Below are 19,553 nucleotides of genomic sequence, written 5' to 3' on the forward strand. Positions count from 1 at the left end.
GCGACCAGGGTGAATTAGAAATATAGGTCATTGCCAGCCTCTCCGACCTGCCTGAATTGTGGGAGAAGATTGTCGAGCCGGTGGGTATACTAGAGTCCGCGTGCGACGGCTGGATTTGTTAGGCCCATTCCTGCCGAGTCCCTTCTCCTGACTTAGTTTTAGAGTTTTTTTTTTTTCCGGGTAAGTTGGGAAACCATAGCAGGTGTGTGGGAATACTCCACCTTCGGCCTTCGCACACACTGAAAAGTTATCCATTAGAGGATATTGAAAGAAATTGTTCTAGAAAAGCGAGTGCTCTACAGCTATAAAAGGAGCCGAATATCTTCCTTATTTTAAACGGCGCTTTCTTACTGTATAGTGGGTGCTGTCGCCTTCATCATTTTCCATGAGTACACAGTGGTTTCAATCTCTTTGGCATTGCCCTTGAAAGTGCTTCAAGCGGTGCCGAAATTTTATTGCGCAGCAGCAGTATGTTTTCTACTCATAATTTCAGCGATATTCTCCCTGAAGCCTGTCATGAACTCATGTGGCGAACAGAAAACGAAATGAAACTACTTGCTTGCGCACATACTCCACATCTGGCCAGCTCAGCTAAATCCGCTGTAATATTTTCTTTCACTAGCTCATTCGAATGTTTTCTGTCAGTGTTTAACGCAGCAGATAAACTCTAGAACCTTTCGAAAACTTCAGTTTTTGTAAGGGAACTGATTGGATCGGCCAGCAGGAACGACCACAAGAAATTGCTGAGCCCTAGCTGCAAATTTTGTTTCTACAGATTCCTGCTTGAATCTCATTGATGCCAATGTCTTTTCATGCGTTTGGGCTCTTCCAATTTTTGGGCCTGCTGCACATCCTTCTTGGAGGTCACCCCGGCCTTACAGAGTGCTACACTCCACGGAAGTGTCAGCACGAAGGGTCACCCACTCATGCGCCAGCACTTCGTCCAACGTTGGGCGCTCTTCTGCACGCCTTTTCAGCAGCTGCACAAGAATGAAGAAATGATATAGTTAGCATTGTTTAATCGCGAAATTGTCATGATCAACTTATCTCTCCTTATATAAATAACCTACTTTGGTTTACTGTCTGTATCCGGCTGGTAATGTATCTATCAGGTTCTATGTAAGACGATTTACCTACCTCTATCATACCTGTCCGTTTATCTGTCCGGCTATCTGTCTTTAGCACATTTCTTTGGCTATCATATAATCAAATGTCCGCAACATAACAGCGGTTCAGGCCGAGAGTTTGTTGCTTGGTATGAAGAAAACCATGGCATAGCAGCACATATCCCCTGCTGGGCAGCAGGGCTGACTTTGGCAGCCGAAAGAGGTGGCATGAATCTGGAGCAAGCAGAAACAAAAGGAGAGCATACGGAACGGCGCGCCTTTACTAGGAAAGCGAGTGTGAGAGGTGAAGGGTGCCTCAGTGGATAGGACGGCGTATAACGTCTTAAAAAGTAATACACCTATGTGTACTGATAAGGGAGACTACCGAAGGCCTACTCTTGCCAATATCTGTTCGGTACATACTCCGTGGTACTAGGTGGCTAGACTTTGCTTACTAGGTGTTAGGGTGCAGCTGTTACTCCTGGATATATACTGCTGCAAAATGGTAACACTGACTGCCACACTGCCACGATACGACGTACACATTATGAAGAGTGCTACCAGGAATTCCTACTGATCAACACTCTGGTACCAAGACGACCACGGTTACCTCACTGGTTTCGTGGAGTGGCACAGACGAGTTGCTCTAACACAACATAGCGACATAGTAATACCATCTCATAATAGAGAAACAACGTCCCGGTACCGACACAACATCGTGGAGTCTCTAATGATGTTCCATTCTGCTCTTAAAGCTACTTAAGCGTCCACTTGATTTACCCTCTGAATCATATTAAGCGGTCACAATTTGACGCCATTTTTATTCTCAACGACAGCCCTTGGCCAGTTACCATGGTAACTATTTATTTTCTGCCTATTTTTTCCCATATACTGATGCAACATTCTGCTAATGAGTTGCTTTATTGCTTATTCTCGGGACCATGCTAAAGAATTCCCTCTGGACATTTGACTCGATTCCGCAAACTCCAATAAAGCCCTGCATTATACCACAGATATTTGCACTAGAGTATCCGTCTATTTGATACCACTCTCGACTTGTTTTATCATGCTCCAGTCGAAAGGAAGGGAGGCAGGAAAGCTCTGCCATCGCATGCACAGTCCCACAGCAGCAGAATGTTTAGTCCCTGGAAGTAGAAGTCCGACCTAGCCTTACTTTTAGTGCACGCCGGAACAAAAATTATGTCTTTTGTGGGCATTAGCGAAATCATACAGTGCTTACGCGCTTAAATACCACGCTAGAAACGGCCCCCATCGGGCTCACTTATCAGTTGAGCCATCCATCAAGAGGGTTGCGAAAGGTGCCAAACATGCTTGCCGGTTGGCAAACGATACTATACAACAATAGCTGATGGGTCCGTTCGTCAGACATTATTTATAGTCCAAAAGCACAACGGCACGAGGCTAGGGGCAACAAAGGACGACACACAACGCTGACTTACAAATACAGTTTTAATAAGGAAGCCATTGCTTATAAATGTGCCAGTGACACTGAAAAAAGAAAAACTGAAAAAACAAACAAACAAAAAATAACGACAAATGTCCCTCTGAGCAAGCAGTTTTGGTACCATAAGGTGCAGTAGTATAAAAAATCGGGTGTTTTCTGCAAGATAGCTGCAGAAGGAATACATACACACCTCTGACTTAACTTCATTATCTCTGACGCTTCGATAATTTCTCTAGTCAGATGATCTTTGTATGTATCTGTCATTCGGCAGTCGTTATACAGTGGGGGGCAAGAACAATCACAGCAGTAAGGTCCAATGGGGGGGGGGGGGGGGGGGTCGACTGATTTATTGACATTGTTCTTGTGTTCCCTTAAGCCTATCATTATAATAACGAGCAGTCTGGCCTACATAGCATCCTCCCTAATCCAAAGGGATCGAATATACCAGGCTTTTTACGCACATCACAAATTTTACTTCATCCTTTTTCGTACACAAGGGTCCAGCTTCAAATTGACTTTTCTAACCAATTACATGCTCGCACATGCTTCTCTATTTCAAAGGACCTGAAAACGTCTTCTCCAGCTCTCTTTCCAATTTTTTTTTTCAAATTATGGTAGACGGCATGAACATAAGGTACCACAGACTAATTTTCGTCTCTGTTAGTGTGGCTGACTGTGGTATCAGATTTCAACTTTGTCAACATTGTCCGCTACTGTCGCTAGAATATTAAGAGGGTATTCAGCAGTGCGACGCTCTCAACATTACTATAAGAGCTATTCACTGTCCAGTGGGTGTATGATGTCTTGATTGGCATTACTGATGCAAGACAGTGCCCCTTTTTACAAGTTTTGAATGAAAGAAACAGTATGGAAGCAACAGCATTTACCTATCGGTTCATAACACCAGCATTTACGTGCAACAGTGAAATACAAGGTCAAGTCAAGAAATTTTACCAGTCATTCATGGGCACTTCAAGTGTCACTTCAAGAGTCGGAAGAACGTATGAAAAAATACGGAAACAATAGCAATACATTCTTCATCGAAATTCACCGAATAAGATTTCATCAAAACCAGATAGCCATCTAGAAAGCGGAAAATCTTGCAGCATGTGAACTAGTGAGACGATTTTTAAGTGTCCTTTCGTACATACCTCAGTCCAAATCGATGAGCAATGGACCTACGCACGCGGCTTGGTATTGCCCGTTCTTCTGAACGATAACATGGCCATCCTATTCAGCGTAAGTAAACTCAAGGTAGGTTTGTATCAGGGCCAAAATGTTTTGCACAGAGATGCGAGATGCATTCTAGAAAGCAACTGCTCCGTTCCTCTCACTTACTTCAATACACTTTAACAGTTTTTCATGCGGAATAGAACAATACATGTCTTTGACGACAATAGGGCAAGCACGCAGCACTTTGTCTTAGTTATTTAAAAAAATCCAATTACCGTCGTTTGATTTCTTTCTCTTATAAGGGTCGTCAACAGTTAAGAGGGCTAATCGTTTTTGTAGGAACTTCCCAAAGCAGCTTGAATAGCAGCTTGCATTTCCAGTTTGTTATTCCGTTACTACTTTCGGACTATAACTCTACAAGATTTGCAGCGAATAACAATTTACTACTCCCGAAAAAGCGTGCAGCGGTGGCGTAGCGGTAGAACATCCGCCTCGCATGCAAGAGGACCGGGGTTCAAATCTCGGTGCCGCTCAATTCTCCACCGGATGACAAAAAAAAATAAAAAAATCCGCGTGTCGATGGAATTGCATATACAGGTTTGGGGTGCGACCTGATGCCGGTAAACACATCCGGCAACGCACTCCCTCACCAGAACAGGAGTTGGCCACCCTGGTGCAGTAATTGGTCACAACCTCCTATGATAAGCTCCATAAAACCCCGGCCCTCAGTCACCAGCGGCTGCGGAACAACTGACCACGGCGGCGGTCAGACCTGTGACGCAGCAGGGGGTGCTAAGAAAGCCTGGCTCCGCTGGACAGGCCGCCATTGGAAACTGACCCTGGCAACGTTTAATGCTGGAACCCTTGCTAGTGAAGCTAGTTTAGCAGTGCTGTTAGAGGAACTAGAGGGCATGAAATGGGATGTCATAGGGCTTAGTGAGGTTAGGAGGCCGAATGAGGCATATACTGTACTGAAGGATGGGCATGTACTGTGTTATCGAGGTTTACCAGAGAGGCGACAACTAGGGGTAGGTTTCCTTCTCAATAAGTATATAGCGGGTAATATAGATGAATTCTATAGTATTAATGAGAGGGTTGCAGGCATCGTAATTAGGCCTAATGAACGGTATAAACTGAAGGTTGTACAGGCCTATGCACTTACATGTAGTTATGATGACCAGGCAGTTGAAAGCTTCTATGAAGATATAGAATCGGCAATGCGAAAAGTAAAGACGCAGTATACTGTACTAACGGGCGACTTCAATGCCAAGGTAGGGAAAAAACAGGCAGGAGACAATGCAGTAGGTGACTATGGCATTGGCTCTAGGAATAGCAGGGGGGAGTTACTAGTTGAGTTTGCAGAGCGCAATAACTTACGAATCATGAATACCTTCTTCAGCAAACGGAAGAACCGGAAATAGCCATGGAAAAGTCCTAACGGAGATACTAAAAATGAAATCGACTTCATAATGTGTTCAAACCCCCGCCATTGTGCAGGATGTAGAGGTAATCGGGAAAGTTCGATGTAGTGACCACAGGATGGTGAGGTCCCGAATCAGCTTAAATCTGAAGAAGGAAAGCAATAGATTAGTAAGAAAGAAACCCATCAACGAATTAGCGGTGAGGGGGAGGGCAGAAGAGTTCAGGATCTCGCTAAAGAATAGGCATTCAGCTCTAACTGAGGATGGCGACATTACCCTAGAGGCAATGAGCAATAATGTCAGAGATATCATTACTGAGTGCGCGGTAGAAGTAGGCGGTAGGATAGTTAGAGAGGATACCGGTAAGCTGTCTAAGGAGACGAAAGATTTGATTAAGAAACGGCAGAGTATGAAAGCTTCCAATCCAACAGACCAGATCGAATTGGCCGAGATATCAAAGCTAATCAATAAGCGCAAGGTGGCCGATATAAGGAAGTATAACATGGAGAAAATTGAGCATGCTGTAAAGAACGGGGGAAGCCTTAAAGCGGTAAAGAAAAAAATTGGGCATAGGCAAAAACCAGGTGTATGCTATAAGGGACAAGGCGGGCAACATCATCACTAATATGGACAAGATAGTCAAAGTAGCCGAGGAGTTCTATACAGATCTCCACAGTAGCCAAAGTAGTCAGGACCGTAATGAGATTGGCGGTAGGGAAAAACAGTCAGACGTTCCACCAGTAACGAAGGACGAGGTCAAGAAAGCACTAGAAACTATGAAAAGGGGGAAATCAGCTGGAGAGGAGCAGATAACTACAGATTTGCTGAAGGACGGGGGGGATATCATGCTAGAAAAACTGGCCACCCTGTATACGCAGTGCCTGGTGTCATCGACGGTACCAGAAGCATTGAAGAATGCAAACATTATCCTCATTCACAAGAAAGGGGACTCTAAGGACCTTAAAAATTACAGACCAACCAGCTTACTGTCTGTTACGTATAAGGTATTTAGTAAGGTAATCGCTAATAGAATCAGGACAACCTTAGACTGCAATCAAGCAAAGGATCAAGCAGGGTTTCGGAAACGGTACTCTACTATCGATCATATTCATACCATCAATCAGGTGATAGAAAAATGCTCGGAATATAACCAGCCCTTGTAGATAGCATTCATTGATTACGAAAAAGCATTTGACTCAGTTGAAACCTCGGCGGTGATGCAGGCATCGCGAAATCAGGGGGTAGACGAGCCGTACGTGAAAGTGCTGGAAGATATATATAGTGGCTGCACAGCAACCATAGTTCTACATAAAGAGAGCAACAAAATTCCCATAAAGAAAGGTGTTAGGCAAGGAGACACAATCTCCCCAGTACTATTCACAGCTTGTTTAGAGGAAGTATTCAGAGACTTGGAATGGGAGCAGTTTGGGATAAGGGTAGATGGAGAATACCTCAGTAATCTGCTATTTGCTGATGACATTGCCTTGCTAAGCAACTCGGGGGATGAACTGCAAATAATGATTGATGACCTAGACAGAAAAAGTAGAAAGGTAGGCTTGAAAATCAATATGCAGAAGACTAAGGTAATGTTCAACAGTCTCGGGAAGGAACAGCAGTTTACATTAGGTAGCGAAATACTGGAAATAGTAGGCGAATATGTCTACTTAGGACAGATAGTAACCGCAGATTCGGACCATGAAAAGGAAATATCAAGAAGAATAAGATTGGGATGGAGCGCATTTGGCAAGCACTCGCAGATTATGACTAGCAGCTTACCGGTATCGCTCAAGAGGAAAGTATACAACAGTTGCATCTTGCCTGTACTCACCTATGGGGCTGAAACGTGGACGCTAACCAAGAGAGTTCTACTTAAGTTGAGGACAACCCAGAGGGCTATGGAACGAAAAATGGTAGGGGTAACATTAAGAGATAGAAAGCGTGCAGAGTGGGTCAGAGAAATAACTCAAGTTACCGACATTCTAGTGGAAATTAAGAAGAAGAAATGGACATGGGCAGGACATGTAGTGCGAAGAGAGGATAACCGATGGTCGCTTAGGGTAACAAACTGAATTCCAAGGGAAGGAAAGCGTAGCAGGGGGAGGCAGAAAGTTAGGTGGGCGGATGAGATTAAGAAGTTCGCAGGGGTCAAGTGGACGCAGCTAGCACAGAACCGGGTTAAGTGGAGAAATATGGGAGAGGCCTTCGCCCTGCAGTGGGTATAATCAGGCTGATGATGATGATGATGATGACTCCAGAAAGTTCGTACTAATTATAGAAAAATGACGACATCTTTTGCAGCCATTTCATTTTGGAACTCATTGCCTTTAACACTGAAAACTTATATGTCCTTGCCCACATTTAAGAATAACTTGAAGGAATATTTGTTGAACTGCTGATGTTTTATATTTTTTATTTCTGATACCTGTGTTAGTGCCTTTGTTTTTGTGTAAAACTACTGATTCGCCTAATTTCTGTGTTAGTGCATTTGTTTTTGTGTAAAGATACCGATTTGCCATGTTTTGTATGTTATAAGCTTTCGCTAACTTTGCTGTTATTATTTATTTTGTTGTAGTGATCTATCGAGGGTCCCGGTGCAGTGTTATGACTATGGGACCCTCGTCTGTATTTTTATACATTTTGTAAACATGTTCAATCTAATAAACATTGAATTTCACTTTCAAAAAAAAGGCACTGCTGCTACGTTATGTTTATTAAATAACCACCCGTAAAGGCATAACTAATTGGTGAGCTTTTGCGCTAAAAAAAATACACTCTTATCTATGAATAAAAACAGGGCTTCTGTATCGAACTTTTCGCACAATTTTTTAGCTTTCTTTTTCGCTTTCGCAAGATGGGCTGTTCCGTTTTCATTAAAAACCGAGAAAACCGCATCGCCCGCTTTTTGCTTAAGCAATCTTTGGGAAATACCCCAAAAACTCCATTCTTTGCCCGCGGCTAATAAAAACAAAGAATTCGTCCGCAAGTGGGTGACATTCTTGTTAATTGGGAGGCTTTTTGTTCGAGGTCTCGGGCGCAGCACCATGTCCGCTCCGTCCGAGAAACAGAAACACCTAATGGCCTAGGCTCTTCAGCTGGTCGGGAAACGTGCCGTGTAATTTCTAGTAGCTAGGGAGGAAGGGAAGGGGAGGGGGATGGGAGTGGGCTTCATCCTTCGCTGAACCGCATTACTTTGGGCCGAGGCGTAGGACGCACTGAACATCCTCCGGATTAGGAATAACTTTCTGGTTATAAACTTTGTTAAGCATCCATCTTGGCTTTTTTCGAAGGTTTCTTTGGAAGTAGTGGAAGCTGCTGCTGCCACATGAACTCAGTTGAGCTGCTGATGAAGCAGCTGACTCCATGCCACAGTTTTTCAAACACTCAGCGGATTGGAACACTGCACATGCAGCTTCGGTGGGTACTTGCAAATATTGTAACGGATGAAATGGTTTTAATACGGATGAACATCGTATGAAGGACGAACGCACACGGCTCACAAAACCCAGATCATGCAGTCTGTGCGCGGGTCGCTTCCCCTGCTTCTTCTTGTTCTCTTTCTTCTGCTTCTCATGCGCCGCTACGCGGCGTAACAATATCACTTCTCGTTGTCATTCGGCTTTCTTTTTGCCTTCTGTCAGCCATGGCATAAGGATGTGCAAGTTACTAAAGTTCCTAATAACCAGGACAAATGATTGAGCTCTTTCGCTATTCCCGTCAAACACTTGTAATATTGTATCCCACATGACAAAGTGATAATTGCACTGGTAAAGTAATTGACAGGTACGGAGCAGTTACTTTCCAAAATGCGTCTTGCATCTCTGTACAAAACATTTTGGCCCCTATAGAAACATACCTTGTATCTACATACTCTGAATGGTATATCTGTGCTTTTATTCAGAAGCGAGGCGCATAGGTGCGTGCACTGCTCCAATGCTCAGAGAGTTTTATTGAGCTATGCACTACCGGACACTTAAAATCATCTCATAAGTTCAAATGCCGTACGATTTTCTGATTTGTAGATGACTATCTGGTTTTGATTAAATCTGATTCGGTAAATTTTGGTGAAGAATTTATTGCTATCATTTCGGTCTATTTTTCAAGTTTTTGCGCCTCTTGAAGTGACACATTAAGCGCCTGTGAATGACTAGAAAATTTCTTGACTTTGTACTTCACTGATACACGTATGTGCTGGTCCTATGAAGAGAAAAATAAAATGCCGTAGCTTCCGAACAGTTCCTCTCACTCAAAGCTCGCAAAAAGGGGCATTGTCGGGTGTTGACTCAGTAACGCCATGAAGAAATAATGCACCCCCTTGGACTGTCAACAGCTTTCATTGTCCATTTGAGAGGCTCATTACTGAAGGATATCCTCGTATTTTAGTAGCAGTAGCGGAGGGCATGTTGAAGAAGTTAAAATCTGGCACAGCAGTCAACCAAAGGAGCGGAGGAAAAAATATGTCTGTGATACGTTACGTACATGTCGTCTCCTATAATTTGAAAAAAATTGTAAGGAGAGCTGCAGCGGGTTTTCAGCTCCTGTGAAATTGAGAAGTATCTGTGCTCGTGTAAATGGTCTCGAAAAGTCAAGTGAAGCTGGTCCCGTCTGCACGAAAGAGCATGAGGTAAAATATGCGAAGTTCGTAAAAAACCAAGCATATTCGATCGTCTTCGGTTGCGGAGGATGCTATGTTAGCAAAACTGATCGTTGTTTGAATGTTAGACTGAGGGAGCAGAAACATAATGCGAGGAACACCGCGCGCCACATTGCTGTTGACTGCCGTGATTCTTCTTGCCAGTGACTGGATAAAAACAGGCGAATTGTGCATAAACCCAAAGGTCAGCTGGCTAAAGAAATTTTCGAGGCCTCTCAGGTAATGCAGTTAGATCAGAGTTGTGTAAGTACCCATTGTATAGCTATATTGCAGTAAAGACATGAATATTTGCATACGTAGTTCACCTTATGGCATCAAAAATGAGCTTGCTCACACAGCGCCTTTTTAAGAAATTGCTTCCTGAATAATATTTTCGTTTTTAGTGAGCACTGTGTGGACATCCCTTCATATTCTGTTGCCTCATGACGTTCTGCTGTTGCTTTAGAAATAAAAGTTAGTATACAAGCTCTAGCTGTGAAGCTCGGCGGCTCTGCGTGAGCTCCACGTACCTGCGCCATCATGGAGCTGTAGAAGCAACTTGCTTCCCTCTCTCACTAGCCGGTGGCGCTGTGCAGCGCAGTTTTCTCATATTTTCTTTGTTCTACGTGCGCACGTGCGTGCTTACGCGTGCATGCGCGTATGTTGGAGCGTATGTGGGCATGCGTCTGTGCGTATGTATGTGTGTTTGTGTTTCTGTGGGCGTGCATGCATGCGTGTTTTTTGCATTCCTGTGTGCTATGTGTGTCTGAGGGTCAGCACGTGTTTGCGTATGCGTGTGGTCAGAGTGCGCGTATCTGGCCGCACTTGTGCGCGTATGTGCATGTGTGCGTGTTTGTGCGCATGTGTTCTTGCGTGGGTGGGTATCTGCGTAAATTCCTGCGTGCGTGTTGGGGAGTGAGTGCGTATTTGTGCGTTTGTGTGCGTATATGAGTTCGATCGCGTGCACGTAAGTGTGAGTGTGTGCATGTGTGTGTGAAGGTGGGCTAGCGTGTGTGTACATACGCGCCTATGGTATATGTGGGCGCACATATTTATGTGCGTCTGTTTCAGCGTGTGGGGCCTATACCTGCATGTGGGTATACGAGAGTGTCTGCGTACGTGAAAATGGCTATTTGTGCGTGTGTGTGGGGAGTATTTGCGGGTGAGTGCTTGCGTGTACATGGCAGTTGTTAGTGTACGTGAGTGCGACTGAATGTACTCGCACGCGGACACGTATGGGCACGCACGTATGGGTAAGCTTGTGTGGGCGTCCGTGTCTGCATATGATATGTGCGTGTGTTCTTGGGAGCTTACATGAGTGTGCATTCGTATGCGTGTGGACGTTATGTGTTTCCATGCGCGCATATGTGGGTGGTCGCGTACAGACATGCGCGTATGGGTGGCTATTGCGTTTTTTTGTCAGGAGCTCGGTACATACGCCAGTAATTATTATTCACGATGCATCCATTTTCTTGCTAGGTTTCTGATACAGTGGTGTAAACAGTCTACAAGTAAACGCAGCGATGAGACTGGCCAAGACGTTTTAGGCGAGTACCACTTTTTCCTGGTATCGCAAGTTTGCCAAGGAAAAATAGCAGCGAGCCTGAAACACACACAAGCTACACGTCTACGCGAGCTGTAGGCTGCGACGGACCGTCTACTGCGGAGCAAGATGTAGCGGCCCCAGCATCGGGAGGCTTGCGAGGGAAGGAAAACATCAACACTAAAAGCACGGGCGGAGAGTTTATATGCAGCTAGTCTAGTAACATTGGTTCAGGAGACCATGGTCGAGCCATCTCTCATTGTTCTGTCCTTATCAGGAGTAAGAGCACAAAGCGGCGGCTACAGGATATGCTGTGCTTGAGATTATTAATTCAGATCCTTCTTTGAAAAGCCATGAAAGGTATGTGAGCGGTTTGTCTGCTGGTGCGCTTTGCAGTAGAGAGTATATTATTTGCGCGTAGTGCGTAATAAACTGATTGCATAAATTTATGATCAACTGTTTCGTATTTCACCTCATCCAGCAATGAATATTTTGAAAGCGAAGGTTTTTTACAGTGAAGTTAGGCCAAGTTTATAAAAATTCCTAAACGGCATCGTTGTTCGTACGTTTTTAGCCCAAAAGGTAGGCTTTTTACTACTCGCCGAGGGTCGTTCTGCTGCATCGCGCAGTGTAAAAATGGCATCTGTGTGGCGTGATATCGTCACAGGAATCACGTTTGACATCTTCCACATGAGAAAAGAAGCAAGCTGTGTCGGCATTTACTCAAAGCCAATTCATTTATTCAATGTGCAACGTTGAATGCCAACTTTGGTTTTTGTTAGTGTTTTCTTCACGTTTCATACCACGCACTATAACTTCCACTGCTAAATTTTAAAACTTCTCCTTGTATACGATTTCGCAATTTGGACGGCCTTCACCTTAGTATTATATTTACATGTCCCAACATCGAAATTATTGGTTTATTATTCTTCTTTTCGTTACAAGCTATCAGGTGAAATATATGTCTCCTACACGCGCCACGAACAGCAGTCACTACAAAAAATATATGTTTTGGTTGTTGAAAAACACATTATGGATAATTTGAATCGCCTGGTTAACCAGCCGTGTGGACAAAATAATGAACTCCTCGTTTGATTTGTTGACTTGCATGAAGGCCAATTATTGCCACCAGCCTCAAGCTCAAGCTACTTAAGACAATGGAGGCTACTCACTCTTCCGACGAGGTCGCACACGGCGTTGCTCATGAGCATCGGGAACATGACCGTGGCATCTCGGATGCGCTCCTGGGTGCGAGTAGCGGTAGGTGCCTGGAATGGAGCTTTTCCCACGAGCAGCTCGTAAATGAGTACTCCTAGGCTCCAGATGTCCACTTTCTTGTCGTATGGTAGTTTGGTTATAATCTCAGGCGCGCTATAGTCCAAAGTTCCACAAAACGTTTTCCGCCTGCAAGGGGCATTGCAAGTATCAACATGCGCGTTTATGCACCGTGAAATAAGGCACGCTCATCTCTTTGCAATTCTAGAGAGGTGCTGAAACTCATAACTAGCTTAGACTAGTTCCCCAGTATCTGCGGCTGTCCCGGCTAATCGCTTGAAGTCAGTTTCAGCCCCGCCTCGCACATCATTAGTTGTTAGGGGAAAATAAACGTTGCTTGAAAAGATGGCACACCGGCCAACCGAAGAACGAAGCCGCCCCTACAAGGAGCGGTAAATGCAAGCTGGCCGAGTAAGAATAAAATGTTGTCTATACCTGCCAAACATTACCTCGAAATTTCAATCCCCTCTGGACCTAACAAATTAGTTTGCGCTTTGTTAAGACAAACCCGTTGCTCTGATTGCCTACCATGGAGACATAACTGTAAACAGCGCTAGTAGTCTCCATATAGGTACTACAAACGACGACCGATACTTAATGAAAGCTGGTCGGTGTGCCCACCTCTGAAAGGCCACAGCTTGCACCGACAACCCGAAATCCGCCACCTTGATTTCACCGTGGAGGCCTAACAGAAGGTTCTCTGGTTTGATGTCCCGGTGAATAACGTTCCTTGAGTGCAGGTAGTTCAACGCTGAACACAACTGGAACACATACTGCATGAGAGGCATCGAGAGGAGTGCTTATGAGCAGCTGTAAGAGCGAGGTACGCAGCGTATCGTCCAAGAATGCAAAAAAAGAATGCACACCAAAATTTAAAAGAGGCTGGATTGCCCTTTCATCGAAATATTAGAACCCAGTTCCCAACTGGACGACCAAAGATCTGTCACGCGTGTTCACTGCATTACTGTCATTGTACCGGGAACTAACCGCCCAAAAGGCCCAATCGATTGAGACCTGAGGCAACTATATGCCACACTGGAAAACATGGGGTATCTAATGCCATTTTCACTGTCTAATTTTATTCTCCAGAAGCACCGAAGCATTTCAGGTACAACGCACGAATAAATTATTTTCTCGGCTCTTGGGTTTCGTCGTGAGCTTGCAAGGAACATGCCATCTGCAGACTCTCTCTAGACGCAAAAATGGCATAAATGCGGATGTCATCAGCTGCTTTTTTTTTTTTCTATCACATTGCAACATATTTGAAATACGTGTCCCTCTGTTTGATTTTTTTTTAAATGTCGCAAACGTTTTGTTTCTACATGATTCATCTTTCTGGGCATGATATTGAAGATACCGATACAAGCCCCGTTTCTCATGAGTGCACCTCGTAAGACTTCCCGCCCAGTTCTAGTCATTCAAACTGACGGCTTCAGTTCAATCAACACCATGCGTTGACCAGCGAATCCCCCTATTCAGTTCGCCTTTCCAGTTACCGATAACTGACTTCTTGGCATGCCTTATGGATTCATTATTTAAACCACACGCGTACAGTAAACACCTAGAGTTACTGTTACTTGCTCTACGTTAAAATGTTATCACCTCCAGTACTCATGTATTAGAGTATTGTTTAATGTGAGAAGAAACCGAACAACTTTAGCAACTTCGAACACAGCAAGGCAAGATTGGTTAAAACCTAAAAGGAAACATGATTTTAAGCCTATTGGTCTGCTGAAAGTTAAAAAATACAACGCTCCCGAAACTTCTGTCGCCCTCGACGCTAGAGAAGTAAACCAATAACTATATGACATCATTAAAGGGGTCCACAACGTCCAGGGACCCTATATCATAAAATCCACGCTCACACATCATCCAGTGTTAGCCCCTTCTAGCTGACACAGCCATTAGGGTTCCCAAGAAGACAGTGCTGCGAACCAGTGCTAGTCATGTGCACCACAATGATGGCAGGTCTCAAGCATGCAAAACCACTTTGAAGTTTGAAGTTTATTCGTAGTGTCTCTGTAGAAGCCCAGCATTCCTCCTTTCTTATCGTTTATGGTTGCTGCTGAAACGCTATGTTGGGCGAATTATGGCGGTTATGACCGTGATGCTTTCGAAACTAGTCCAGTGGAAGCATCTTAAACGAGACACAAGGCAAGAAAGCATAAATTCGTTTTTTTTAGGATGAAAGTTTCTCTTTGTAAAGTAGCGCGTGTGCGGCTTATGTGTGTATCTAAATTGTTTTGTTTGTTCTGCAACATCTAGCACTCTGATATCCAAAAATATGCCAATTTGATTGTTGCATCATTACAAATTTTGACAAGTATGGCTCAAGAGGAGCATAATTTAGACGTCGAACGAATGTTGGCTAATAATGTACACATATGTGGGCCCATCAGGTATTTCCAGTGCATCTTCAGGAATTCTCCAAACGAAAGAAAAAATTTCTGGTATTCTTATTTATTGAAAAATTACTTATCAACGAGTGAGGAATAACTAAAAACTTGTCATTTCACTGAATTGTAGTCGAGATCAAAAAGGCTGGGCTTATCTTGCAGAACTGCGTACAACCCTCACAGCATTTATTGCGAACACAACGCGCTCCGGCGCTCCTGCAAATACAAATAGGTGAGTGAGTGCTCTCGTTTGCTAGCGATATGGTGGTGCGCCCGAAATTATATGCAGAAAGTACGGCCAAAGAATATGCTTACTAGGATTTCGGCAAATTTACTAGCAAGCGCGTGCAGCTAAATGATTCCTTATCACCGACAGTAACTACTCAAGGACATGCAGTATAGCTTTTGCAGTAAACGGGGATATAATGAGTTATTTGAGAAATGTCTCTAGCCAACACTTTCTTTTTCTGTCAGGGCCGCTCCCAATATAGTTTGATGCCACAGCCGTCAACTTTCACGTACGCCTACTCCACAAAGGGATATCCCCAATGTGTGCACTTCTAGGTGATCGGGAACGTGTGCTTAGAACCAGATACTCTTGAGAGCGTTCCACACGTGCCACGAGATCCAAGCTGTCTTGAGACCTATGTGCATTGAGTGGGGCTGGGATGGAAACGCGGTATGTCACCTTTGGGGCGGGTTTTAGAATGTCCTGCAGCTGTGCCCGCATATAGAGGACTCCGCAAGAACTTGAGGTAGTGTACTTGCAGCAAGCATGTGGCGTCTGGAAATCCTCAAGGTTTCATTTCCTGCTAGCTTCCACTTCCACTCATGCTCCCAAACCTAACTGTTTTGGCTGATATATCCTCAGATTTCTGTATGCTCTTTTCATCCTGCTAAAATGGGCTCAAGAATTGAGTTCCTCTACTGAACGATTCGTTCCAAAGCAATTATTGCTTTTTAGATGATTCTTTTTCAAGTTCACAGATAATTGTTTCAAAAATCGGGAGAGATACGTCAGTGGCGATTTAAGTGGTGGATTGCACAACCACGCAGATATATTCATATAATAGTCAAATTTAATACGGTTGAGTCACGCTACGCAATAAAAATTACGTTATAGATTTCATGGGGAACAAACAAGATGCCGAATTGAGGACCGCACAATCGGAGGTAAATTCAGCTCCTAATTGTACTTGATCGGTGATGTGACTGAAATACCGATCCTCAAAAGTGCGCATTTCATAATTGCTTGAGTTGGTTTTGTACTGTTATAAAATAACGTCGCAGCACGTCTTACCGTTGCCAAAGCGAAGTTCCCTTATTTGTGATGTACCCCAGCGGAATGTGCATTACATATTTATTAAATGCGAGGGACGCTGTTCTGCAATCGCTGATTCAGAAGAGCCAACTCTACAAGCCTTCAAATTTATTCGTGCTTCGTTATTTTCAACCAAATTGTTAAATCCAGAACAATTTTGACATGAGTTAGGTTCTCATGACCATACCTTTCGCAACATAACCTTGCTCCGTAAATTACGCGAACCGTATAAGGTGCTCAAAGTCAGCATTGCTGTACAATCCACCTATACTACAGCACCGACGTAACCCATAGGTAGTAAGTATCTGTGAATGGTAAAAAAATACCCTCTTTATTCCCGCCGCTCATAAGGCACGCGAAAGTGTCCCAAATAGTCACCTGTACCCAAGCTTCTCACAGCGTTGCCAAGCTATTCCGCACGTTAAATTCATATTTTCGAAGATTCGCTTGTTATACAGGACAGTTAGTTACTGGCCACTTAAAACGATATACGCCACCTCATGGCAAGAGCTTAGCTTGGTTTCCCATTGCATTTAAACTATATTTTCGGTTGAAACCATATTCTATGAGCGTCAAGAAGGGACTCAACACCTCGCATTCGAATTCATCTCTACAAAACAAGTTCCAAGCAGCTCCCGCCGTGAAAATGAGTAAAACACTACACAAGGAGACAGGGAGAGTGAGGTGCATGCGTGTATGTGTGTCTGTGTGTGTGCGTGTGTGTGGGTGTGCACTTGCGTGCCCTTGCGCGTTCAGTACCCCTGTTTCAACATTGCCTTTATTACAACTTTCAGCAATAGAATCATTACGACTTTATTGACCGAATAGAAAGATAACCCCGAGACTTGAGCTCATGGGCAGAGCACTTTTCGCCCGGCATTAAAAGGGGCGTCTGGAAAACGTCGCATGGGTGATTGTAGGAATCAAAGCATCCAGCACGATGAAATGTGGGTAAGCAGAAGGAAGCAGAGAACTCACCGTTGCGACTGCGTTTTCAGACAGACATCCTTCCTTCATAAGCTTGTCAAAAAGCGAGCCCTTCGGAGCGTACTCTAAGATGAGGAAGACCCTGTCTTCGTCGTGGAACCAATTGTATAAGCAAATGATGTTCGGGTGTCTGCGAGAAGTGGGACAAAGTAGCCGCTGAGCAATTCTGTCACCATTGGTGGTGTACAACATAGCATTGTATAGTATGCGCACGTATAAATTGAAAGGTGCATAAAGTGTGATGCGAAAATGTTTAAGCATTTCAGTATATATTTCAACATTTTTATTTATAGTATTACCAAACTTTTGAGTAAACTAGAATAATGTTGGAGTGCCACGAATTTAAACAGTAGCCAGAAAATGGAATACACAAGGCACTTAGATCCAATCCGACACAGAAAACGAGAAAACAGAAATGGGTTCTTAGCAAGCATTTTTACTTTGGAAAGCTCACGAGGGGCTTGAAGAGTGTTTTACGTGCGCTTTCTCGCGAGAGGAAAAACGATCACGCAGTCAGAAGACCTGGTTATCTAGCTAATGCTCCCTCATTTTTATATGGAAGAAGGACCAAGCAAATGTAAGCATACGCAACAGCACTGACACGCATAGCAATCACTTCTCTGGTTTTTCGGAAAGTTTGGAACGATTCCAACAACTGAAGACATGGCACTTCTAGGTAAACCAAGCATATGTTTGCAGTAGAATCTATATTGGAAGTAGTGTTCAAGCCCATTACAGCTGAAATAATATTCAGGCTTCGCATAGCGCCTGACCATTGCGGAGAAGCTCGTAATCGCGTCAAAAAAGTTGGGAGGTAAGATCACCGTATCTTTCGCTTACGCTTTCCTAGGCGCATTTTTTTTTCGAGGCAAGGAAAGCTCTGTAGACTTTTGAAGAATTAGTTTTCCTCATTAGAGCGGTCGCTTTCCAGACGCAGACGCACCGCTGCAGTGAATACGTCATTCACGGCCTTTTACCTGTTACTGCGGGCTGCTAAATAGACTAAACGCGCGGAGCGGCATAATTTGTCAATTACTTGGCCATTACAAGTCCTGAGACGAAACAAAATGCCTCGCATTCTTTACACTTAAGCTTCGCACATGGGACTCTTTTTAGATCGTAGAATTTAAAAAAATGTCTTGCCAAGATTTTAACCAAATTCAGATATTTTCTGCACACGAAGGTACTCCACTTCTGGAAATATACGACGTGACAAATCGGAACGTGTGCGCCATTTACATCACCGTGACTTCTGGTGCGATTATATACAAACAAACGTTCAATGATTATTTTGGACTGCATGGTAAATTACACTCTGTACAGCATGAATTCAAGGAGTGTTGAGACATTGGAGGGATATATGAAACCAAACAACTCTTTTTATGTGAAGAAATGTGGCTGCATTGCTTAGAAACTGGCAAAATGAACTCCAGAAACTCTGCCATATTCAAAGTATACTAGAGAAAATTAAATTTGGTGACATTGCTGTGACGTCTCTACACTGGAGCTCTCCGGTTAAGCGCTCACAGAAGCGGACTGTACTGAAGACCGGAAACGCGGACAGGAACCGAAACAGTCCCCATCCCCCCATCCCTCCCCGCATTGCTCTCAATAAAAGGAAGATGCTCTCGCTGCATCCCCTGTACGCGTCCTTCTGCGTCTCCTTCGAACGAGCGCGTCCAGCAGATATGGGCCATGTAGGAGCCAAATAAAACTGCGTGAAGTTATTCATGTCAGATGTAGACTGTGGTGCAAGCTGCTGATCACGATCATGCACGTACGGTAACGAGAACATCGTACAGGTTGCTCCGAAAAGTCGAGGTGTCATCATATGCACGCGAGGAGCATCGGTCCCAACGCATTTCATGCACCACCACATGGTGGTGAAAAACTGAACGAGCCTTGTTAATATAAAGACACACTGCTCTGTCACCTTCCAGCTTTATATTCGATATATTGCCGGCACTGTCTTGAAGAACCTGTATCAGCCGTCTGAATACCATCGGCTCACGTGCTGCTTGCTTGGTCATTTTTGAAACATCGGGACAACCTAGCACCAAAGCCTTGAACATGTCCTAGCGACAACCCCAATCGGACGTTGCGAAGCCCCAATCAAAGCATAAAACAGAACGCGATGATCGACCTTCTGTTCTGGAAGCTCTGTCTACTCGCCGAAATTACCGAGGGACACTCAGGCTAGGGAGTGTGCTTCCCTCAAATTTTAGTTAGGTGTAGG

General features: G+C 44.1%; 1 protein-coding gene across 1 annotated transcript in view; it reads right to left on the reverse strand.

The window, feature by feature from the left end:
- Positions 1–810: 810 nt before the first annotated feature.
- LOC146184904 (aurora kinase C-like) overlaps positions 811–19,553 on the reverse strand; it is a 31,513-nt gene continuing 12,770 nt past the window's right edge. The window contains exons 4-7 of the mRNA XM_084608650.1: positions 17,309–17,447; positions 13,235–13,386; positions 12,511–12,742; positions 811–980 (exon numbers count right to left, since the gene is read on the reverse strand). Coding sequence (XP_084464776.1) covers positions 876–980; positions 12,511–12,742; positions 13,235–13,386; positions 17,309–17,447 — 628 coding nt within the window. The 3' untranslated portion in view covers positions 811–875. The remainder of the gene's footprint in view (positions 981–12,510; positions 12,743–13,234; positions 13,387–17,308; positions 17,448–19,553) is intronic.

This window comes from Amblyomma maculatum, chromosome 7 (assembly GCF_055883805.1).
Source record: "Amblyomma maculatum isolate TAMU_Amacu chromosome 7, ASM5588380v1, whole genome shotgun sequence".
Taxonomy (NCBI): Eukaryota; Metazoa; Arthropoda; class Arachnida; order Ixodida; family Ixodidae; genus Amblyomma; species Amblyomma maculatum.